At 42.8% G+C, this 26,311-nt stretch overlaps 1 protein-coding gene across 1 annotated transcript in view; it reads left to right on the top strand.

The window, feature by feature from the left end:
* The window catches only part of agbl4 (AGBL carboxypeptidase 4), a 294,869-nt gene that overhangs the window by 241,789 nt on the left and 26,769 nt on the right, over positions 1 to 26,311 (top strand). The window contains exons 7-9 of the mRNA XM_030433368.1: positions 19,965 to 20,057; positions 21,843 to 21,957; positions 23,828 to 23,939. Coding sequence (XP_030289228.1) covers positions 19,965 to 20,057; positions 21,843 to 21,957; positions 23,828 to 23,939 — 320 coding nt within the window. The remainder of the gene's footprint in view (positions 1 to 19,964; positions 20,058 to 21,842; positions 21,958 to 23,827; positions 23,940 to 26,311) is intronic.

Here is a 26,311-nt window from a genome sequence, read left to right as displayed (position 1 = left end):
AGACTGACACTAACTCCGTGTTCACGACTCCAGAGGTCACCACACGGTCTATGTATGTGTGTGTGTGTGTGTGTCATTGCTGCAGACAGAATCATTTATTACACCTAATTACATTTCCAGCCACTATTAACACTATATCAGCACAATCTTTAATCTTTGGTTGTTTAATTTTCAATCAGTAAAGTTGATATTAATCTCATCTGTGTGGTGTATCCTCATTGTCACAGATGGGGTCATTCTTAGTGTGTGTCTGTCTGTTCTGTCTCACCACACTGTGGGCGATCTGTCAGTGCCTGAAGCTGAATATAACAAAACAGGCTCATAGAGGAAACACAAATAGAAATAAAAGTTCTAAATGGATATTAATATTTGTAGCATTTGGTAGTATAAAAAATGTATACAGTCTAAATACAACAATTAACCAAACTCACACCCACAAAAGGTTCCTTATATGTTAATGTATTTGCAGAGTCTTTCCATAACTCAATAAGGGTACATTTGTTTGATGATTTTACTGCATCTGAGCCAAAGCAGCACATATAGCACAAATATATTTAATTTATGGAAATTTGGATAAAACAGATGCTGAATATCTGATCTGATGATCAGTAAACTCATCATGTCCTACGTGCACGTAGATATGATTTACTTTTACTTGATGCTTTTCAGTACATTTAGTGACAGAAAATTCCTCTAGATACGTTAGTGCATTTGATACTATCGATCAAGTGCTATATGCATGGGTGACTTGCACTTGCAGTATTATTTATCATAATGTCTTATTTTTTTACTCAAGTATGACTTAGTTTGCAGTTTTCTAATAGCACAACATGAATCCCTTCCAATCTTGTCATTTCAATGCTGATTAAGAAAAATGTGAAAAAAAAAAGAAAAAGGTTTTTAAGAACCACCAAAGGAAAAAAAGAGATGTCAATGAAGACATAAAGATACCTCAATCAATCCTCAAACTAGCGTTTTGAAAAAATACAAAGGGGTAGTCGGAAGTGTTTCTGCCAATTGTCAAAAACAATATATTTTTGGAAATATAAATATAGTAAAGTATTTATAGTTGAAACTGAAACTGTGCAGTCCAGTTTCTTGATCTTATCTCTAGTAAAGTACATTTTTGTCATAAGTTTCTGCTGTATCAGCAGTTGCTTCATAAGTCATTGCATTAATTCTATCTGTGTACTCAAAATAAACTCTTATTATCCTGAGGACTGTTTCCACCCAGCTGCTAATACAATTAATCATTCATCTTTATTCTTTCTGTACATGTTTTGAAGTGCTTTATATAATTTCCCTATCACATCGTCAAAAAGTCTACCGTGTCACCTTTGTCTATCCTTTATTTGATTTCATGTGAAAATGTAATAGAAATGGGGATGTCAAGTCAAGAGGGGATGTGTCACACAAAAGTTCACCCTGGCTTGTGTGTCCGCTCGGCCACGGCACACGAGCCTGTCGAGATTTTAAAGTGCTCTTTTTGAAATGCTATTCATTGAAGCCTTTTTTCATGTTTTGCCCAAATAGAGTTCTTTTGTTCGTCTTTACTTTTTTCTCTTCCATGTTATTTTCCTTCTGTGTCCCCAGCCAGTGTTTTCCCAACCTTTAGCACACTCGCTGTTAGTCTGCCTTTATGTGTTGACAGTGAGAGTGTGATCTGGCTCGCTGCGTGGAGACCAGTTCACAGAGTGGGAAGCGCCTATGTCGGAGCCAAGCTGTGAGTGTGTGTGTGTGAGACTGCGCGTGTGCGAGTGTTTTAAGTAACGGAGACTCAAGCTGACAGTTTGCCAGCAGCCTTGCACCTGCACACATCTAGGTGTTGATCTCAGATGGGGAGGGGGTTGGGGGGGTGAAGAGGGGAAGGCAGAGGGGACGACAGGCAGAGGGAGAGGAAGGGATCCGACATGAGGTGTTGGTGGTGGATGAGAAAAGACTGGTGAGGAGTGGAGGATAGGAACTGTGACATGTAATTCCTGTTTATGTTTGTGGTGTGTGTGTGTGTATGTGTGTGTGAGTGAGTGTGTGAGAGTGCGTTCATGCTACAAGTGGAAGGAGAACGTGCAGCTGCGTGACAGGCAGGACAGGCGAGCCAATTGGAGTGATGCATTCTTTCATGGGTAACTGCCAACACCAGTGCGCAGCCAGGGCCTCGTTTGTCAGACTCAAGGAAATAGACGTTTCACTCCGTCTTTGGCTCACACACATCAACTCCTCACCTCTGCTTTAGGATGAGAGGAAGTGATGTTACCGTAATGTGGCGGAGGATTTAATCAAGAGACTAAAATGGGGCTGAAAGGCAAGGAGAATTGGTGTGTTTATCTTCTGTTTTAACTATATCTTACCTGACTTTCTATTGGATGGTGCTGCACATATAGAGTGCACTCATCAGATAATGTGTTCGCTCACCTACCATCATAAGTTTTCCTTCTCTACATTCATGGCTGTGTTAACCTTTCGGCTGCAGTGACAGGTTTGAAGGCAGGGACACCTAGACACGCTCTCTGGAGGGACACTCAACAGTATGTCAGGGAACTCCACGACACTGTCAGCATAACACACTGCTGGGAAACCTGAATTATTGAAGTCCATAGCATTGATAATTTATTACAGTAGATCTGTTTTGTATGGGGATGGTTTAAGTGGATAGAAAAATAAAAGAATTTAGAGTCACACAGAGGGGAAAAAATGAAGTTTCTTGTCTTTGTGCAGGTATAATGTTCGGTTGTTTTCTTTCTTCATGTGGAGCCCTGTATGTCGGGATTCACTGCACTGCATGACCTAGTTGAGATCTGAGTAGCGGAAGGAAGAGTGAGAGGAAAAGAGACAGACAGATGGGAGAGGGTTAATTGAGGCTGACATGTGTCCAGTGTTTGTGTGTCCCCAGATGACATGAAGCTCTTGCCCATATGCTCATGGTGCCTTGTTCGCTCCCTCTCTCCAACCACCAACACTATCTGATACGCAGTTTTCACACCATGGAGAAGGAAGATATCCAAAATCATTATGAAGTGCTGCATCTGTTATGTTCTTTCGGTGTCAGGATCTTAGTCGGGGAAAGTTGCTCTCTCATTTTGCCGCGAGTGCACATCATGTGCGCAGCAACATGTGGTGCCAGTTGTATTGTTGTTCAGTTACTTTCTTTTTCTGCACATACACACATTGTATACGTAATATTTCTAAACCCAAGCCTACCAACCCCTGGCCAAAAAACGTGGTAATAAATAATAAAAACTCATTAAAAGAAAACCTGTCTGCATTGTACTGTATGTGGCATACCCATACACACATACTTGTGCTTGTACATACTTGTACCCACACTGTATTAGTATCTTATACATTTTTATTTCATTTCATTTGTGTATGTGTACCAAGAAGACTTTGATCACATGGTATTGAGCACAAACTGAACATACAATAATTACAAAACAATAGCAAACAGCATGACTAAAGTATAACAACTGTCACTTAAAGGTCCAGTGTGGAGGACTCATTCGTACCGAGCCGTGTGGTTGCAGATCGCAACGTACTGAATACCCCTTGTCTGAACCTTCCCTACAATGGCCGCTAAGAACAAGAAAGGTTCCAAGTTGGACTCCATGGAAGAGGACCGGCTCATATGTACACTAATCAATGCCAAGAGATAAAGCATTTTTGGATCCTGTTTGAATCATGCCATGAAGTACACATATGATAGTGGCAATTTAGAATATGTTTTTTCAACTCAATAAAGTTGTAATTCATCATAAATCTTGTGGAGCAGGCCTCTCATATTAGCATGCTCACAAAACTATCTTCACACTTCTCCGCTCAGCCGTCAGTGTTGTGGGTGAAATGTTACAAAGCAATAATTAGTGAAATTACATAACTTCCTCCAACACGACAGTACCACTGCGTCCAGTAAGAGTTTAGCATATTTATCACTTTTGTTATTTTCATGTAAGTGTTCGACCACGGGGATCACATTCACTCCGTCTGTCTCTCTCACTGTGTCACTCCATGTGTCTGGTTGTCGGGATGTGTCCCAGCAGGCTTGCCGTGGACTGGCAGAGTGTTGATCTGGGTGTCAGTGGGACTGGGGGTCTCCTTTCCCAGCCCTCCTCTCTTCCACCAGCTGACAGACAAGGTCAGGGACTCATCCTGCCTGTCTTTCTCAGCTCCTGACAGCCTTTCCTTTGGGAGACAAGCCCCGGACAACCCTGCACTCCCTGGCACGCACCATCACCAATTAATATTGCATCACCATTTTCTAATCTGCTCCCTTGGGGCTTACTTCTCAGGGTATGAACAGACCACCCCACTTTCCTGCGTCTCGACCTCTCTTCAGGCTCCTTGTGCAGAAGGGAACAGACCCTCAGATTTCTCCACTCTGTGATTTATTGTCTTTTGCAGTGTTCTTTTGCATGAATAAAATTTGTTCCCCTGGTTTTAAAGCAAACAAAACTAAATCCTAAATGTCCCACCCCGGTCAGTTTTCCTTCCTGTTACTGTTGAAAGTTTGAGCTTCACTGTGTAAAATTATTCACGTTCTATAGAAGGCTGTTTTCACATTCATTTCTTAAAGTCAAAAATGTTCTCTGTGCTCACAAAAAAGCTGATTTTGAGAGGCGGAGCTGCGAGCGTGATTTAATGACATCACAAATAGTTTGGAAGCCAGTCCTGGTCAAGTAATCAGCAAAGTGTGATATTTAAAACTTGAAGCCTCCGGTAAATCCTCTCTAAATTAAACACACTGTGTCCAGAGCCACTGAGTTTGTACTGTAAGTGAAATATAACACAGTATCCATCTCTTTCTGGCACGTGAAGTGTACGACAGACGGATCAGAGAAATCCTTTTATGGATCCCTTCACGATGTTGATACGTTTTATCATTCTGATGGCCCGTGTTAGTTTGGGAGTTGGGAACATGACTTACCACTCTGTCCGATTGCTTGAACCGAGATGAGGAGCACATTTGCCATTTGTTTCGGCCGTGTACCTCCATTCTTCAAACTCTAAACTACTTGCAGTGAGAGACATAACACCTCCTGCGACCTTAGCGGGTGACTTATTGTCCTACCTTGGGGACTGAGTGATGTGCTTGTTGCTCTGAGAATAGCTCCAGTGCTGTCCGTCTGGGCTTGGGTCGGGAGCCGCCCAGGCAGTGCAGTGTATTTGTCTGAATCACAGCTCCTGGCTTGCACATTTGACTCTTCCTCTCATACATACACACACACACACACATACAAACAGTCCACTGACGTACAACACACACACATGCTACTGCTTAGTATAGCATGATGGAGGAGCGCGGGGGCCGTGTGTCACACCTTGGCTGCTAAAGCACTCACCTGGCCTCTCGTCAGCACTGATAGATTTACACTAGCCCGGCAGGGGTGGCATACATACTCTCTCTCTCACACACACACACACAAACACACACCCACACACACACACACACACACACACGAATTGTACTCTACATCACTTGTTGTTGGTCTGTTTCTTCAAGAACATCAGTGTAAAGGGTGTGAAGGAGAAGGGAAGAACGGAGGAATGTCACCCAGTAGATATGAGTACGTCTTATATCCCACCCTCCTCCTCCTCCTCCTCCTCATCTTCATCACATGAGAATGATAGAAAGAGTTTAATTGTCAGCTGAGACGCTGTCTGTCTGTGCGTGGCTGACTTTATTCAAAAAAGCTGACTTCCAGACAGCCTATCTGCGTGTGTGAGTGTGTGTGTGTGTGCATGCGTGAGTGTGTGCATGCGTGTGTGTGTGTGTGTGTGTGTGTGTGTGTGTGTGTGTGTGTGTTCCACAGATCGCTAATCTCTCTGAAGTCCTGTTTGTTCTCCAGGTTTGCCCCCACTACAAACATTTCCCTGATCAAAGCTGTTGAAAAGGCCTGCCACTTCAAACAAAGTGTACACACACACACACACACACACGCGCGCATCCATTCCAACACAGCTCTACGGCCGGCATGTTGTCATGGCAACCACATTAATCCTAAACCAACCGGCGCGCTGTTGTTGCATCAGGCGAGCCAATCAGGAGTGGGAAAAGGAAGAGACAAACAGGAGTCATGAGCTCAATCACCGTTTCAGTGCTTGTTTAACATCAGATGGACAAGTTTATTTTCTCTGTAGACACACAGTAGACGATATGAATGCTATAATACGGCTGCCGTAAAGTATTTGTTCAAGCTGTTATTATAGGTGAAAGGTTTCATTTAGAATAGTTGGCTGTCTCCAGCTTCCCTGCATCTGTTTTAGGGAAGCTAAATCTGTTAATTTTTTTCATATATTCCAGAAGTCATTTAATTTCCTGAGATAAGCAGTGATGTTATCTGAGACATTTGATGTCAGCTTTATCGGGGAGTTGTATTAACAGCAGGTGTTACGCTGTGTTTAAATCCTTTCAAGTTAACTTACACGGAGATTAGGGAGATGGATAACTCCTAGAAGTTTCACCTTTTTTAATCACAGAAACAAAACCTAAAAAAGAAAAAAAAAGTACTGTTGGTTTACCCTGTGGACAGAATTAAATCTTTTTATTGTTTTCTTTTACTGGAGGTGCTGTTATACAGTATCAGCCTGGGCTGAAATGTAGAGAAGACCTTGGTGATATACTTTTTTGAATTGTGTACTTATATTACCAAAGTTCCAGCAGTGTCCAAACCCAAAGACATTCAAAAGTTTACTCAAGTAATGATGCATTTCATTAGTCTGAGACAATAAGTTCCAAGAGAGAGTGAGGAAGGAAACTGGTGGACAAGACTAAACGTAATGTGAATAAAATATAACCTTGTCTGTGACCATTTGTGCCCAAGTCAATCAGATCTGTTGATAAGACAGATTACAGTCAGGGCAGAGGGTCCAGCAGCCAAGGATTACCTTCCTGTCCCACAGCAAAGACGAGTGCCTCTGTTTAATGGCACCAGGTCCTGGAGCCCCTGGCTTTTAAAGGGAATGAGAGATGACACGTGGATTGGTTTAATTTATGGTACCCTAAAAACACACCCATGACTAATTAAGTTAGGTCTTAAAACAAACAATCTGCGAAATGCGCCTTACTTCGCAACCAGATTATCTGCTATTTAAGGGCAAAAGTCGGACGCACCATATATGCCCCAAATGCCATTAAAATAGGGCCCTTGGTGTTTTTTTTCCTCCAGAAGGTCAGGCACTGCACCTGACTCTTTCTTCCAGAGTAGGCTGGCCCTGAACAGCGGTTCCTGTCCCACCTGCATATCTAACATTACTCTGTGGAAGAGGCTTAATGTGTCCAGAAAGTAGACAGTCGATTAGCTTGCCAACCCTTGGCACTGAGATGAAAAAGTCTGTAATGCATAGTTTACCCATATTTTAGGCTACTGATACAGATAATAATCTTAATTAGATGCTGGAGGAGTCACTCGGGTTTAAATTCATTGGCCAACAGACTTTCATCGACTCTCAAACGGAGTATTTTTGTTTGCTTCCTGGGAGCCGGAAGAGGAGGTTGTTGTTGATATATGCACCTACCGTCTCCTTGGCATTAGTCTGAGGAGTTTGCAGTCATCATGGATTTCCCATGTTTTTTCTGTCATCTTGCTCTAACCTACCACCTGAATCAGAAGGCAAACAAGCTCATGATTTTGTCTTCTCATTAGTACCAGTTGGCCCTGAATGGACAAACTCAGTCCAGCTTATGGCTGGAGTTATAGCGTGAATCAGCAGTGCAAACATGTCAGCCGAACATTGCTTATATAGATGTGTCTGTTTAAGTCAAATTCAAGAAACCCTTCTCAAAATGTATTTAGGTTATGTGTTTTTGAAAAAGAAATATATATGGCTGATATACTGTAATCAGGGTTTTAAAACTCAAATAGCGTTATCGGCTTCAAGAATCTCATATCAGTCTGGTTTCCAAATGTTTTTTTATATAATTTTTGATTGCCTCAACCTGAAAAAAGGACTTTGAGATTGTTTGTCTATGTCCAAACACATTAAGTTAAATTCGCAAAGATAGCTGTGATCAAGGATTTAGAGTTGACAACTGTCTAGACCACGAGTCAGTAAATGTCTAGTCAAAAAAACTCAAAATCTCTAATCGTTCCAGCGTACCAAAGCCGGCTGCTTTAAAAAAGCTTGACAGGAGATTTTGACTATCCGACTGAAAAACGGCATGAATAAACACCTATTACTAGACCTGATATTTTGCTGAAAGCTTTGGAAATCACTAAAGAGCTGAACATACCCACAGTTGAGTTCAAAGTCTTTGTAAACGATTGATGCGCCGAAACGGACTGTGCCTCCCTTGCAGGACTTCTCACCCAGCGCCTCCTCTCAGACTTCAGAGAGAAGCCACTGATTCTGATGGAAAGCTGATTCTCTTTGAGATGGTGAAATGGAATTAGACAGACCTCGGGGCTATAGTTTGTCATGTTTGTTATATTTATTTAAATATCTCAATTGAGAAATGTGATTTTTATTGATACGGTTTGAAAATAGAATCCTTGCCATATCTAATTTTAGTTTTGTTTTATCTGCAGTGGGTTTTTTGGTTGTAGCAGAGTAAACATGTTTTCTGACCTATGGGACGACAGCTTACATAAACCATATACATACATTGCTCAACTGAGTAAACTGCTTATTTTGCTTATTGCCATAATCTTGCCAAAATTTTGATGACTATTATGGAGCTAATCACCTCACCGGAGCCAGCCCTTGACATAGAGATGGATAACAAGTCCAGACCTTACCCTGCAACTAGAAAACAGCTAGCTTGACTCTTACCGAAGTTCATATATACACCTACCAGCGCCTCTAAAGTTTACAAATGAAACACTGTTTTCCATGAGCTAGTTTGTTACCTCAAGCCTGAGTATGTTATTCCATCGAGAACTACTATGACTAAACACATGGAAAAGCATGAAAAGTAAAAAGCAAAAAAGTAAAACTAGCCAGGACAGGTTAACCTTATCACTGACAAGTAACTGCTGGGCAGCTCTCAAACTAAGCTTTCAGCTTTTTTGTTTTAATAACTGCCTTCCTTTTTGATTGTCGTAGTAAGTTTCTGCTTAATGAGTGTTCAGCTATCGACAACTAAAATAACCAAAACTTGACATAAGTAACACAAACAGGAAACTGTCAAGAAACCGTTACATGTTTTGGCCCATAATCAAGGCAAAGCCTGTTTCCCAAAATGTAGAAAAAGTTCAACAAAGCAGATAAGACATCAGTGACTTTGCTTGTTGCTATCTGCTTGCGAGCTAATGTCTTTCTAATAAGCTGCTAATCATGATACTGATCTCATTATGTTTATGACAAAGTAGGACTTGTTCTAACACAACCATTCAGTCTTAACGTTCTTAAGTAATAACATATGAACAGCTGCCCTGCCCAGCTGATCATCCCATATCTTTACAGCTAGCATAATACAGCTAGTTGAAGCTAGATTTTATGCAGGAAAAAGGGCAGATTTGGGGTTTACCTTCACTCTCTCTTCACTGACACATACAATTCAAAACTGACATAACATCAGTAATTAAAGCTGACAGTTGTAGGTTTTTTTTGCTCAGTCTACAGGTTTTGTTATCATCTCACATCTGGAAACAGCCTCGAGTATAAACTGGACAAAAGAACTAAAGCATAGCGCGATTGGCTCTGTGTGTTTGTGGTGTTAATGAAGAGACGGCACATATTGTCAAATTGTCTTTGTTATTCTGTTATTGTTTTTGGTGTCCCGGTGGCCTGTTGATCTGAGTGGAGCACTAAGTGGTTGTTAATGGCACAAACATGACCGTGGTTTTAAAATAGCAGACCGCCCATTAGGCTGGTATTAACAAGGTAATGGCCTGTTACTAAACTGCTGAATGACATTGTCGCTGCCGCCGAGCCGAGCCGATGCCCGCAATGCACACATGACCACACACACACACACACACACACACACACACACACACACACACACCACATGCAGTTCTTCCATGCACCAATGCATAAATAAATCCAAGTTTTCCATATTCCGTGTATTTGTGCTGTATAGCTGAAGATTGAAAGTGATCTACAGTGACTTTGAGATGCGAGGGAGAAAAAAGGGAAGAGATGAGAGACGAGGTAGAATCGAACAGAATAGGAGGGAAGAGAAATTGATTGAAAGACATAGCTGGGAGGTGTGACTGTAGTTATTAAAGCTGGGATGCACTATGGTTGTTTACCTCAGCCCGGCTGTATTGTTGTGGCTCAGAAATTATTGATAGGTAGGAAGAGATGAAGTAATAAAGAACCGCACGTCAGTTTTGTCTGCACGTCCGACTGCTCTTGCTTCTGTCTGAAAAAAGGCAGCGCTGGTCCAAATGACATTTAACACTAAACTGTGTCCTCTTTGTCCATGTAGTGCTCCAGTGTAGGTGTAGTACTGTACGCCTGTGAATGTGCATGTCTAGGATGTTGCACTCCCCAAACACATAGTCATATACTATACACACACGCACGCGGAAACACACTCTTACACTGTGGTGCGGCGATAGGCCAGCACAGCGGGGGGTATATCCCTGGGAAATCATTTCTCCCTCTTCTTTCTTCCTATTTGTAACTTGTCCTTTCAAGCAAGACGGTCCTTAAAGTTCAGTGGCGCATTCTTCAAAAAAGGCTATTACTGGCTGCCTCTGATTCTGTATCATGCCGCGCGCAGACCAGCCATCCCTCCTTTTTATGTTCCTCTGCTCCTGTCATCATTTTCTGAAGGCAAGAGAGGAGAAGTCAGGCTTTCAGAGAGGCCTGTGACCAATGCCTTAAAACCCTAAGCAGTCCCCGCCTCTGACTTTGTGCCAGACGTCCGTATCATATCGCTAAAAGGGCGTATTGCTTTTGATACTTGACAGAGCTCCCTTTTTGTCTCTCTCTCAGTGAATCTCCGTCTTGCCCCCTGTGCCAACTGTCTATCACGCGCGCTCGGCACTTACAGGTCTCCATAAAACAGTGTGTGACTGTAAGAGATACAGGCCGCCTCTGAAAGGCATGAAGAAAAGCTTGAAGTTGGCCCTGAAGACTAGACAAAGAATAAAGGTTCACACAATAGACTGCAGTCATGAGGCTGGATTTCTCAACCTTCTCTGGCCTGTAACCACATTTTTAGACCTCAGATCTGATTGTCATGTCATGATGGATGTGTTATTCTGTTTTCGAGAACGCGGATGTAGCTCTATGTGTTACATATTTTCAACACATTGTTCTAAATAAAAATGTACTGAGTGTATTTAAATATGTTGAAGGAGACCTATTGTGCTTGAAAGATCTTTAAAGTAAAAAACAGAAACACAAACAGAAGCTCCTCTCTCCCACAGAAAACACTGCTCCTGAAACATCTTGTCAGAAAGTCTTCCTTTAATTCTGTGACTTCATGACATCACACTATGTCACCATGTCACACATTTGCATCATTTATGCGGCCAGTTTAGCACATAAAAGTTGATTTAGCGCAGCTGCTCTGTTGTTGTTAGTGGGTTTGGGTCAGGCATGTGTGAACTGACCAATCTGAGGAGACATAGTGGGCCTTAAAGAGGGAGGAGCCAAATACAGTGATCCAGTGCCTCCAGTGACTGTTTTTGACAACATAAGGCTGAAAAACCCTCAAACGTATAATGGCTTATTCAGCCTTGGTTGTAACAACCTCTGATTTACTGGAGGGCGTCAAAGCGTCCCGCAGGTAATTAAACATTTATGTCTTAATATGGTTCACTTTAAGTAGCATACGGTATTACAGTACATTGTTGTCTGTGCCTCAGGCTATTCAACCTAATGTGTTTTTCTAAGATATTAAAGAGCAGATTAAAGGGACAGTCTGGGTTTGTGTTAAAGTGGGCTTGTATGAACTAGACTACTTATCTATAGACAGTGTATTACTTACAGTAAACAGTGGTTGGCATGCAACCAGTTTGGAGAGACAGCAGGGGTTTTAGTTTAAAAACCGAGCAATGTACTGCTATTGATGGCGTCAGAAGAGAGATCAAGAGAAATCAATATCATTTTAAGTGTTCCTAAATTCACAATAATTCCACTGCTTTACTTTGCTGTCAGAAAACCCTTTCCTTTGGCACTATGTTTTCTCAACCAAGTACCCGTGCTCTAGTCTGAACTGGCATGGGGAGTGTTGTTTACGATTGAGAAAATATATACCAAAGGATAACTGGCCTAGGGCTGCAGCTATCAAATATTTTTAGAATTGAGTATTCTACCGATTATCCCATCGATTAATCGAGTAATCTAATTAAAAATTATGTTGCATTATTAAACAACAATACCAAATAATGCATAACTAAAATGACAGGCCTGTTAAATAGACCAAGCAATTGGCTTTTATTCACACCGGGAGTAAGGGTGTGTGTTTGTTTATGTGTGTATGCGTGCGTGAGGGAGAGGGAGAGAGACCAGATGAGTGTGTGTGTGTGGAAAGGAGTTATTTGGTGGCTATTACTCTCTTGCAATTAACACAAATTGGTTTCCAATGATATCTAGTCATACCGACATGAGGCTACAGCCCCTACAAATACCATACGTTCTAACTAGCGATGGTAGGCTATGTTAAATTAGCTAAGATCAATGTTGGCAACGCTTGGTGAGATGGTGTTAACAACAGGATGCTTTCCGGTTCAGATGTTGAATCATTGTTGACGTGCTGTTGTGGTACGCCAGTTCTGCTTTGCAGTAGACACATTGCACTTTGTTATCTTCTTTTTTAAGTGTGAAATGATCCCAAACTTTGGACATTCTCTGTCTTTTACAAACGATTCTCGGCTCACCGTCACCGCCATCAAACCAACTGAACATAGTGGTGTGTTTCCGCAATAACAGTCCGTGTGGAAAAATGATCCCTGAGCTAAGAAGGACACATAGGAATTAAACAAAGTTTTGCAGAGATTTTGCTTCGCCCATTTTTTGTAATCGAATTATTCCAGTTACTTAGTAAGTTAGTTAGTTATTTAGTTAGTAATCATCCATCCATCCATTGTCTGTAACCGCTTTATCCCTTTTATGGGGTCGCAGGGGTTTTTGCTGGAGCCAATCCCAGCTGTCTCTGGGTGAGTGCAGGGTACACCCTGGACAAGTCACCAGCTCATCGCAGGGCCCTCACTGATGGCAGAAGCCGCCATGCAAGGTGCCAACTGCACATCAGGAGCAATTTGAGGTTCAGTATCTTGCTCAAGGACACTTCGACATGTAGCTCCGCTCAGCCCAGAGCTGGGATTTGAACCAGTGACCTTCTGATCTCTAGTTAGTAATCTTTTCAGCTCTAAACTGGCCCATTGACGGCATTGTAAAGTTGTAAAAATATTCTAAATATAAGCTGTTATTGTTTCTTGGAGAATTGGTTTTTAGGCCGCTAAAGTATGTTTTGATGCTGACCTTATGCGCAGAAGTGAATTGTTTAGAATCTGTCTAGGTACTCCAGACTGGGTTGTGCTGATTGCCATCAACTGTAGATAATACATACACATTGTGGATAAGAGCTTTGATTCTACCCCTCAAAGTATCCCTTCAATGCCCCCTGAAATGTTTTCCTGACCTCCAGTGGATGACTTCTCATCTTGTTGCAGTGATGTAGAACTGTCAGTATGTGTCAGCTGGGCAGTGAAAAATTCTTTAAGCCTCAGTTGTGTTTATGCCAGCAGTACATAAATCTGCTGCTTTAATTGAATATCATGTCTGGATTTAATATTCTATAAAATTGGGTAGTCATCATTTAGGTCATTATTGTCATGGTTTATCCACTTGAGTACTCACATGGGACCCTAAAAGGACCAGAGCTCACAGTGGTAGCACTCTGCTCCTCTGGTAAATGATGGCCAAAGGCCTGCATCTCTCTACCACCTCTCACCATTAACATAATTAGAAAGCCCTTCAGCACAGGTTTGAATGCTGATGTTTAGGACAGATCGTTTCCCCTTCTTCCCATCCTTTCGATGCTCCTCTCCCTCTGTCACTCTGTCACTCCCATCGTCTGTGACCTCCACTGTCATCACGGCTGCCCTTGAGGAGCAGAAATCTCTCCATTTCACAGGGACCAGCCATAAGGGGGCTTGATTGCGGCAAATTGATCCATAATCACACAGCGCTCAGAGCTTTTTATCCTGCCGTCTCTTCATCTCCACTTTAGAGGCCCGCCGTTGGCGTATTTACATGCTGTCATCTCAAGGGTTTCCTCTGCTCCCGCCCTTCTCTCTGTCTCTCTTTTACTCTTCACTTCTCTCTGTCCATGAATCTCCCAATTTTTTTTCTCCTTTTCTCTCCTTCCGTCTGTTCCTCCCCTTTCTGTCTGGATGCGATGCCGATCGGAGTGTCTCGACATGACCATTGTAATCCCCTCACTTGGCCTCTTCTCTCTTTCTCTCTCTCTCTCTCTCTCTCTCTCTCTCTCTCTCTCTCTCTCTCTCTCTCTCTCTCTCTCTCTCTCTCTCTCTCTCTCTCTCTCACACACACACACACACACACACACCCCTGACCACCACATCTCTGCTTTTGATTGCTCTCTTCAGCTGCTTACACATCTTAGATGGCTATGATGGCCAAGGAGACAGAGAGGAAGTGAAGGAGTGAAGGATGGAGGCGGGTACAGAGAGGCAAGGCAGTACAGAGATGAGTAGATGATGAGATGAACATATAGAGGGAGGCTTCAGAGGTAGAGATGACTGAATGCAACAGACACCTAAACCGCATCATGCTGTATTGCCTATCTTCCCCCTCTTACCTTTGTCTCACTCGCATCTGCCTCTTTCTTCTCTGTCTAAATGTCCATTTAAAAATTGCTAGTTACTTGTTAGTTCCTCGTTATTTCACTGTAGAATGCTTTATGAACCATTCATGTAATAAATGTTTATTGTAAAGTTGCTACTGATGTTGAAAAACCTTTGCAATTGCTTGATAAATGGTTGATGAAGCATTTCTCTCTTAATAGTCAAATAACAGTTACTGTCATGAAAGTTATTAAAATGTGTTTAAATAACATGTTTTGCTCCATTTTTAGGCCAACAAAAATATGTATTCACTGTTTCCCCCAACCAATTTTTATTACAATATGCTGAGCTTTAAAATAGAAGTTACACCTGCATGTTGCATAAACAGTGAGCTGTATCAATCAGAGGTGAAAAATACACATACATAAATTTTTTGGTGAGTTGGGGGGACTTCTTAAATCACACTTTTGTTAAAATAAAACGTCGGTGTTTGTGGTGAAAACCCCTGAAGCCAAATAAGGAGGAAGATTTTGAGGCAGCTCAGTAAAGTTTCATGTGTTGTTCTGCTGATTTCCTGCCACTCTTTGTTCTCATTTCACCTCTATCTCACTGTTTGTCTTTCTGTCTCCCACCTCGCTGTCCTCTGTCTTTCCATCAATCATCCTCTGTGTCTCCGTGTGTTCACCTGTCTGTGTAAATATCCTCTCCTCTGTAACTTTCTGTTTCCGTCAGTTCAAAGAAAACACTGTGGCCCCATTTTGTGACAATTAGCGATGTTTACGCAGGGATTAAATTCTCCTCTCTCTCTCTCTCTCTCTCTCTCTCTCTCTCCCTTTCTTACTCCCCCTCCGCTCCCCCCTCATGGGTTTAGCTGTGTAATGTGTGGTGTGTTAAGTGACAGGGGGATGCTTTATGAATGTGTGAGGGAGGCCTTGGCGGTGCCCCTGCCTCACTGCAAAAAGATGAGCTGAATAAATCTGAGACACGCCACAGGCTCTCCGGCACCTATAGACGCAAACACAGACACACACACATATGCGCACACACAGAGATTTAAGTCGGGGACCTGGTCAATTCCTGAGGAAGAAAACAGCATCATAAAACTCTTATCACTTTAGAGTCCTCTGCACTTCAGCGCATATCCCCGTCCCCATCCCTCTCCGTCTCTCTTTTTCTTCTGTCTTTTCTTCCCCTCTCTCTGTTTGTCCTTGAGGTGGCAGAGGGTGGTGTCAGCGGGTGGAGCGAGGGGGTGGATGGGAGGGGGATGGGGGGTGTTGGTGTGAAGAGGTGCAGAGCTTTGATGCTTGTTGGGGCTCACTCAGCTGGGCAGTACACGGTGCTGCATCTCGTCCCAAGGCTCTGTATAAATTCAACGCCAGTGACAATTTACAGCTCGCGCCCATCCTCGATATGACGCACTGAGCAGGGCGCCAAGCGTGTCTTGTTGCCATCTCACCAAAGTGAGGCTAATTTATTACAGTGTAAAACCCACAGAGCAGAGAGAGGTGGGGGTAGGGGGTGGAGGGTATGGGTGGCAGAGATATAGAGAGGCCTTGGTTTGAGACTTGTGGTATAATATGGTGTAAAGCCGTGGCCAGTGTGCAGGGTTTTTTTATTGTACCACTATGGAGCAGGGTTACTCTCTCCCTTCCCTGTGTACCAACGGGTTTAGGTGTTCCACATTTAGCCTAAGATGCTATTTAGTTTCCAATAAGAAAACGTCGCATGTCACAAAGTTTGGACAATGACGACATTAAAAAAGTAATCAAAAATCTGCCTCCATCTCCCTGAATCAAATTTACTATTTAAGTGGGTAAATGTATTTAAATATATGCCATGATGCTCTGAGAAGGTCTTGACAGGGCTTCCTTTGTACCTGCTGAGGAAGAATGATGAAGACATTCTCAGTTAATTACATCATGTCACAAGTTATGAGATTGAACCAAAAGTTCCCAGGACTGCGGTCTCAGGAAAAGAGCTGACCAGCACAATCAGGAGCTGACCTTCAGAATCCATTAGATTTATGTTGTTTTTCACAGGCACTTTTCTTCTCTCCGCTAATTTACATATTTATCAGAGCTGATCGTAGTTTGACATCCTTTCATTTTTTTTTTTAATTTCCCACCCTCTCGGCGAGCTGAGAGAGAACGAGCAGTAATGTGCCGTGCGGTGCAGCGCGTGACTTTGGCAGGTGAAAAATATGCTGAGGGAGCACTTTGATTTTGAAATGTGGGCATAAATTTTGCCTCTGCCACTTTCACTCACTCATTGTCACGTCCGTCCGTCCGTCCGTCCGCCGGATCTCGATTTTAAAAAAAAAATCAAGGCAACTGTTGAGCCTTGGCAGAGGTATGAGCACTACTGCAGTTCTAGGAAGCCATGTTATAAGTTTTAATTCAAGATTATAAACATTGGAATCTTCTTGTAATGCTTTACAGAGATGACCTTCATATATTCATTTTAAAGTTCAAACATCCTAATGCTGTTGGATGTTTCAGAGCACATTCTTCACCCTGTCATGATCTGTCCAGATTCACCTTTTTCTTGCCTTTGGAAAAAAACATTTGTTGACTAATTGAAAAAAAGAATGTGTACAACAACTACTTATCTTTTAAGTCTTTATTAAGAAAAAGTATAGAACATGTGTAGGGTTCCCCCTCTCCAGTCTGTGTATTTGCTCTTTTCATTTGGTGTTATATCTAAATAGATTAAACATTCTCGAGTTTTGGAACTACGCAAGCAATTTTAAGATGTCACCTTGGGCTCTGGGAAATTGTGCTGATCTTTGGTCATTTTCATACACTAAATAATTAATCGAAAAATCAATAATTAAAATAATCATTAGTTGGAGCCCTGATGTACACACATACAGTATCACGCTAACCAAATCATCATAACACACTGAGAAGAGGACATTTTAGCGCATCTCAAGATCAAAGATAAGTAAACAATTAAATGTTTTGAATTGTCATAGAAATTGAATAGCAGTGGCATTGGTTTGACAATCCGCTCAGCACTCCGAGTGGAAGACATTGATTGTTTAATCACCCCTGTCCTGGGTTGTTCTTCCTTCTAATAATCCCCTAAAACTGTCTGCAAAGAAAGAAAGAGAGTTCCAGGAAACAGGTCATTTGTGTCGCCTTGGACAGCTACCTTTTCCCGCGGATCCCTCACCTTCTCTTTCTCTTTTGCTTCTGATTCTGGTTCCCTCGCTTTATCGGTCTCCCTCTCCCTGCCTGCTGATCTCTACTGACACCTTGAGGTCAGAAGAGGCTGCTGCAGCACTGTGCTCTTGATAACCATCCATAACCTGACTCTAACCTTCATCTTATATGTCACCCACACCCAAGCCAAAAATTAGATTTCCCTTTACATGTAGCCTTGCTTTGGTACTTGGTTCCTCCAGCTTGCCCCTGGGCGTCGGGGTGCCTATGGAATAGAGAGACTTAATTTTGTGCTACATCGCTTGGCTGGGCACAGCCAGATACAGAGAAATGCAGAGATACAGACACATAAACACAACAACTACTCTGGGAGCATTTGTGAGAGCCCTGAGGAGACACAGTCACACACACACACACACACACACACACACACACACACACACACACACACAACACACACACACACACACACACATACACACACGACTACGTGGGATAAACAGTGGATCCATTGTAAGCTCCAGGAGCCTGCTGTAAGAGATTGTTTTGATGAAGCAGCAAGGGTACACTAGCACTGAGACTAAATGTAGCATGGCCACGATGGTTGAATTCCCCGACAGTTGGGACCTTGGCAGCTGCCTCTGGTTTGGCTCACAACTTTCTGGCTTCTTGGTTTTACTGTAGGGATAAAAGCAATGTGTGTATGTCTGCCTGCTTTTTTTTTTCTTTCCTGATTGCAGCTTTGTACAGTACCGTACAGTGTGTGTGTGTGTGTGTGTGTGTGTGTGTGTGTGTGTGTGTGTGTGTGTGTGTGTGTCATGGCTGTGTACTTGTACCAAGAGCCTGTGCGGTGGCCTGGGGTCGAGGCCAAAGTAGAATTTCTAAGTGATGGAATTTCACAGCCACCGAGCACCCAGCGGCCAGCCAAACCGCAAGCACTCACATTTACAACAAGCGGCCCGCCCCGCTCCACGGAGACTCCTGAATGGCAAAGCCATTTGTCTCTGTGAAGGGCAGAGGGAGAGAAAAGCGAAATAAAATCAGAGGCAGAGTACTTAAATGGAACAACGCTTTTTTTTGTTTATGACCCCTAACCACACACACACACACACACACACACACATACACTGCTCTGAGGCTAAATTGGAATTAAGGAGAAGGAAAGGTGCATAGCCTGTTGCTAATTAGCATTTTCTCTGCTCAGCACAAGAAGAATCGATAAGATATTAAGTTTGTGTATACCGATGAGGCACACAATCACTTTCATCCATTAGCAACAGCAGATTAGAGGAGAAACACTGGCCAAGAAAACAACAAAAATTTGACCTCTGTGAACGGAAACTGTTTTTGTTTTTCAACCTGTCTATTGTGCAGTGTTTGAGGAATGATCCACAAATGATCTACAGTAAAAGGTTAACATAACCTCTTCAAAGAATGTCATGACTTCTTAAATGTACTCCTCAGGTATCAAATAAGACATTTAAACATATTCTCACAATTGACATGTAATTATATGTTTCAGATTTAATAATTGGTGTATACAGAATGTATAGTTCAAGTCTGTCAAAGGTTCATCAACCCCTATTTGGGCAATAAATCCACCTGTAAAGTGGCTGAAAATGCTTAAAAGAGTCTCCAAGGTACAACTCATCTGTTCAACATCCCTCTCCGAGGCAGACTTAGAGCAGGGGAGGAGAGAAGTGTCTAGACAGAGAAACGTCTTCAGGCACAACGGAAAACTTAAATCAAAGAAGACCTCTATCAGGTCACACCTGTTGCTGGCAGATCCCGACCTCTGTAGATGTATAATTCACCTCTCCTGTTGAATATTCTGTGCCATGTGTTGGTTTTGATGTTTGATTCATGTGTCTCTGGCTGAAAACGGACGGCCGGGTCAGTGTGTGTTTTGACCCGGCCTCTCAGACTGGACTGTGATAGGTTGCTTGTATATTTGACTCTGACACTAACTTAGGATAACAATGTTTTAGTCTGTAAAGGTTTTTGTCATTGCAATCTGCAAGTTTGCTAAAACTACATTGACACAACACCTCTTTCTCCCTTTGACACTTGTTCACAACTTTCTCTGTCCCTCCTTCAGACCAACACCAGAGTCCGGAGAGGGAGAAGAAGCTGGTGTTTCTCACAGCTCGTGTTCACCCCGGAGAGTCTCCTGCCTCCTTTATCTGTCAAGGTAAAGTTTTAATGTGAGGTCTGTGCCCTCTCTCATTGATTTGATCCAGATGCAGCACCACTGGACTGTATGTTGTTAGGTGGTGCACACCAACACGTGTCAGAGTGCATTATACGTATGTGTATTGTGGTAGGTATACATTTTCTTTTACATTGTTATCAGTCAGTCAAAGAGACACATCAGACAATTTAACTTAATGAAGGAAAATAACTTAAAGGTGAATTTCAGTTGTGTAAATGATTCATACTTACCAAAAGTTTTGAATCTGTCCAACAGATTGCCTCAGCTGGCAGCCGTGACCTTCCTGCTGTGTAATCCTTCGGGCAACTGTGACTGTTAAAGTTACCTCCACTAAAAGCTTGTTTGACAGGCCGAGGATTTTATGAAGTGTCTGGCAAAATTACAGAAAACCATTTGTAAAAGACTCTTTGGTAACTGAAAACACAAGTCTCGCTCAAGGACAAGTTGCTCCGAAATCTCACGTGATGTCATTGATAACATTAAACATTTACTTGATTCTATATCATCTCAGGTGACAAAAAACCAAGAAACCGCCACCTTGTTTTCCAGATTAAAGGGACCAAATATATGAAATATATGCTATGTCATATTTGGTGGATTTTCAAGTGAGGGAGTAGAAAAAGAATTGTCAAGACAAGGGAGCGAAGGCTGAGATATTTATTTCTATATATTTATAAAGCCTCATATTTAGTCTGTAGAATGGGTCAAGCTCCAAAAATGCTTGATCTCACATTTCCCTTTTACCCTTGTAAATACAGGGTTAGTGTTTTTAATACAAGCTTTCAGTTAGAAACGTGAAGCCTCGTATCATTACACTTCTCCTGTTAATCAAATCTGAAACCGTGTGCTCTGCTTCTGAACCTGAGATGTCTGAATGTTACAGGAATAGATACAACAAACTATGTTTCTATATAATATCTCAAGAAACACAATCTGAGGGTATCATAGGGTTGCATTGTCTTGGCTTCTGAGCTCCGCTAGCTCAAAACTAATAAAACAGCTTGAAAACTGGGGAACCTCTGGGAAATTGTCTCCTTGTGCAGTACAGCAACCTAAAAGACAGTTTTAGCAGGATTTAATGACTCTTTGCTCCGTTCCTCCTGCTTAGACTGAGGTGAGTGAACAGGTTCACTCCTTCTGGGTCCCACTTCCTTGTTTATGGGCAGGAGGTCTGAGGAGGAGAGGGCTGGTGCGATAAAGGGATAGAGGGCACGGCCCTGCCATCAGTGGTGGTCCCTGTCCACTAGTTTGACTCAGTGAGACGGACTGAGCAAAGTCCATTAACGTTAACGAGGTGTAGAGAGGATGCTTGTGGGGAAGGGATCTATCTATCTATCTATCTATCTATCTATCTATCTATCTGCCTAACCCTAATTATCTCATCTACCTACATAATCAGTTTGTGTGTGTGTTCGTTTCAGTGTGTGTGTGTGTGTGTGTGTGTGTGCATCATCACGAATCAGATGATTTGGCTTCCAGCCCGCCGTGCGCTGTCTGTTTTTCCAGTGCCGTCAGCTCCATTCCATTTGTATCGATTTAGGCTTGACGTCTTCTATTCCTCCCCTGATTCTGACGATGCCCCTCGCCGTCCTTCCTTCTCCTTTTGTTTCACAGAACTCAATTAACTGCCAGCCCTTCTTTGGTTTTTCTTTCAAGTCTATTTCTCTAAGTCTGTGTCTGTGTGTGTGTGTGTGTGTGTGTGTGTGTGTGTGTGTGTGTGTGTGTGCGTTCGTGCGTGTGTGTGCGTGTGTGAATGTTTGATAGGTGTGATTGACTTCCTGGTGAGCCAGCATCCAGTGGCTCAGATCCTAAGAGACCATGTGATCTTCAAGATCGTCCCCATGCTAAATCCAGACGGTGTCTACTTGGGAAACTACAGGTACGCAAATGTCTTCGGATTCTTGATTTGAATGCATCTCCACTGCACATAGAATTAGCACATTACATGGTTTTATATCCTGCTACATGGGATTATACCCTTTTAACTCCACCTTAAGGGAGCTTAATGAATTCATATAGCTCACAGCAGTGCATTTGTTAGAAGACAGTATTTGGCCGTAGGGCTGTTCTCTCTGCCAGTCTCTCGTCCAGCCTCTCCTCCTCTCTGTCTTTAACACTATTGCTGCAGCTCTGTGGGCATCCTCCTCTCGTCTATTCTCTTTCCCTTCTTCATAATTGCCTTTTACTTAATAGGCTCAGCCCCAGGAATACTAATGCACACTGAGATAACCATCAGCAGGCAGCTAACAGTGTTTGTGAGAGCCATCTAGTGGCGGTGCCTCATCACTGCCTCCAGAAAACTTTTGAAGTGAATCTCACTTGCTGTCCCCGACAGTGACAATCTCCGTACTATTGTTGACTGTGATTGGTGGCTGCTTAACGGCTATTTTCATTATCCTGCTTTCTCCTGCTTTCAAACGGAGCAGCATATCGACAGAATAGAGATAGTGTAGAGATAGTCCTCACCTCAGCAACCACACATGCTCATTTATACACATGCGTGCACTTTTTCCCAATATTTCTCACACACAGATACCACAAGGATTGCTATGCAGGACTGACTGAAATGGCTACATGCAGAGCAAATAATCAATGCCAGTTAACCTGGAATGAGTGCTTTGTTCGTGACTGGCTGCTCAGTTGGTCTCCATTATCAGTAACTCCTGTATCAGTGCCAAAAGCGTCAGTAAGTTTCAAAGATACATACGACAACAAACAGGGCTCAAACTCAGAATGTGTTTTTATATGTACTGACTGTCCTCCACTTCAGCTTCCTGCATGGTAAATGAAGAAGATCACCTCCCAGTCCCTCTTTTAGCTTCTGATCAGCTGACCCATCCACAGGTCAGCAGCTGGCTTTGGGTTAAATGTCTCTGTTGTCGTCTTTGACAGTTAAGATGTGCTTCAGGGCAGAGAGACAGAAGTTTAACATGCTTCAGCTGCTTCTCATGGAGTTGACAGCCTGTCCGGTGCCTTCAGAGTACAGCAATCTAGTATCAGGAGATACATCAGAAGTATAGCACCAAATGTTCTGGAGCACACAGATTAAAGCAATAAACTTTACTAAAGGACCTGCGGTTCTATGCCATGTGCGCAATGACTTCATCAGAGTCAAGCCCATGTGTAGCGACTCTGTATGACTCTGGTGAAGAGAAGCACACGGCCCTTAAATCCACATGCTTCAGTCCAAAGTTTACTGGAGTCTCCTCTAAATACAAGATCTGTACTTGCAGTGCATTGCTCCAAGGCAGTGTAAGAGACAATTTAACCACCTCACTGATGTTAAAGTAACAAAGGGATTGCTTGTATTTACTATTTGGACCAGAGAACGCTGCCAAGTGTTTTCCTGCTTCCTTTAAGCGCATCTGTTCTCTCACAGTGGAGTCTCTGTCAGGTTGCAAGGTGGCCTTATATTCATGAAGAATCGTGCACATCGTTGTACTGCCAAAACAGGGGAAGTCTTGTATTTCCTGAGGCCAACTTAAAGGATCAAGAACTAAAAAATGATCACATAATATCTGCTTTCAAACACCTTCAATTAAACCCCTGTGTAAATATGTGATGGGAACATACGCCTAATTGTGAGGGAGTGCAGAAATATTTAAAAGAAATTCACACTATGATCTCCAGGCTACTAGTGGTCAAATACTCCACAGGGGGTATGTTTAATCATTTGTTATATGTTTTATAAGCGATCATTTCCCATTAAAACAGAATGTGTGTATGTGCGCGCGTGTGTGTGTATACAGGTGTTCTCTGATGGGCTTTGACCTGAATCGGCACTGGCAGGATCCCTCTCCATGGGCCCATCCCACGCTGCACGCTGTCAAACAACTCATAGTGCAGATGAGCCAAGACCCGGTGAGCGAGCATGCACACACACATACGAATACACACACACACACACACACACACAAACAGACAAATGTACGCACATACTGTCCTCCAGTCCTCCATACTGTGCTCTACGTTCCCTCTCCTCTTCTGGTTCCAGGTACAGTTTTCTGCCTCTCTGCTTGGTTCAGCATGTTCTTCCAATCAGTGTTTAGGGTGTGTGCACTGGGGAGCATGGATAGGCCAGTCAGCACATCTAGAATGTCAGCTAGGCTCTCCTGGCCATTCAGAACATACTACTGAAGCAGGTCTCTGTGCTTTCAGTCTCTAACTCGACTCTTACTTTTTCCATCTCCTGTCTCCCAGTCAGAGGAATGCTACACAGGCAGGTCAGGGATTTTTCTCTTTGTTCCTGATGTTAATTATAAGCAGAGCGGCAGGTTGGTGGGATTATTGAAGGTCAGTGTGTGTCCTGGGAATACTCTGCCCTTTTGTACACTCCTCTAATCCTGATAAGAGAGGGAGCGGGCTGGGGCGGGATGCAGGGCAGGCCAGAGATGGGGTGAGGCGCGGGGCTGGCATCGGGCAGATTAACCTTTTCCCCCAGCGTTGACACACTGATCGATAGACTCTGTGATGGCAGGGTGATCCACTCATGCCTGTCATTCACATACGTACACAAACACACACATGCTCATCCTGAGCAGACAGACACATACACATACTAACCGCCCATCACACAGCTAGAGTACTGCAACGCCCGAACAGGTGTTCTCAAATGCATGAGTTAAGTAAAGTTTGCTTTACTGGTTATTTTTTGTGGTGTGTCAGGTTCAGCGCTGGCTAACAGGGAACAGTAGAAAGCGGCAGATTGGAGCACATCTGACATTAGAAGACCTTTATTTAAAATGTCTTAATTATAATCACATTCTGAATTAGACACATCCATTTTTAAGGAGCTAATGATGGAAGTAGCTGAGGAGTGAGACATTTTGCTTCTTTCTCATCTCTGTTGAGAGTCTGACATATGCAGTACCCTTCAGGTGCTGATATGGAGGTTAGTGTGCTGATGTTTCGGTGGCCAATTATAATATCTTTTACTTCTGTCTATTTTTTAAACTTAACGCTGACTGAACAACGTTTGATCACTGCTTGAATGGAGAGATGGATATCGCAAAAAGCCAATTGTTAACCCTTTCAAAAAATACCATATACTTATCACCAACAGGCTAACTTCCACCTATCAGATCAACAGTAAGAGAGCGCTATCAGTAAATGAGTTAAAGGTCGGTTAATCAAACTCAAAAACATCTTTTCCTTGCCGGTCTTTGTTCTTCTTTCAGTGAAGAAGCTCTGATATAACTGATGCTAGCAGAATCTATGCTAACCCCTCGGGCAGCCGTCATCATTGTTTTCAAACTAAAAGTTGTTTCTCTTGCTGGTTGTCACACCTAAACCTGCCTTTAACCACCAATCGTTTTCTCATAGCCTTTAACCTGCGAGGTAAACCAATTGCACCCATTTCCACTGAAAACAAAAGCCAAGATATCAGTGGATGTTAGTGTGCTTTTTGTCCAGGGGTCATGAAATGATTGCTGCATTTTAATTACTTTTCTTGTGTTGTTGTGGAGGTTTACCTCTTCAGGCCTCGTAGAATTATACAAATTACCATCAGACAAGAGTTCACAGTAGCTTCATATTAAGAAATGGTTGGGGACTACTGATATAGTTTCATTGCCAGTACTTTCTATTTATTAAATCATTGAATCAATGCTAGATTTTTACTCACAAATATTTCTATAGCCTGATAAAAGAACGTGATTGCCTGCCACCACAGTGACTTTAAGTTCTCTGTCTGCGTAAATGAAGTCCCTAGTTAATACAGTGCTGGGCCATGCTTCTTAAGTCCACTCCTGCTGGTCCGATGCCTCCCATTCCCTCTCCTTCTCTGTTGATAACCATCCCAACAGCACTTGTCCTCCTGTAGCCCTCCTTTCTCCCTGATGATTGCCTTCAGTCTTGCTGAGTTAATTTGGAGGCTTGGGCAACCTCTCCTCTTCTGTCTCTCTCTCGCCACAGCCAGTTAATCCCATCAGACACACTACTCATGTCTGGGGCTCCCAGATGCCAGTTTCAATGCCAACTCTGAAGCCAGGAGGCCCTGTGCTGCTGCCCTCCATTCATGCTCATCTCACACAGCGGGCATAGAGTCTAATGAGGCTACCAAGGTTGGAGGGCTCCGCTGGAGGACTCCATTAACAGGAGATCGGCAGCAGCTACAGCAGAGCAGTTGGGATAAGCAACCGTATGTGGCCCAATCACTAGCTTCTAACTCAGTGTGGCCATTTGTTTAAAAACTAGGAGACTGAGAGGAAGTTGGAAAGGAAGGTCATTATCAA

This window comes from Sparus aurata, chromosome 11 (assembly GCF_900880675.1).
Source record: "Sparus aurata chromosome 11, fSpaAur1.1, whole genome shotgun sequence".
Lineage (NCBI taxonomy): Eukaryota > Metazoa > Chordata > Actinopteri > Spariformes > Sparidae > Sparus > Sparus aurata.
The sequence above is the reverse complement of the archived record's forward strand: the minus strand, read 5'-3'. Positions and strand labels throughout refer to the sequence as shown.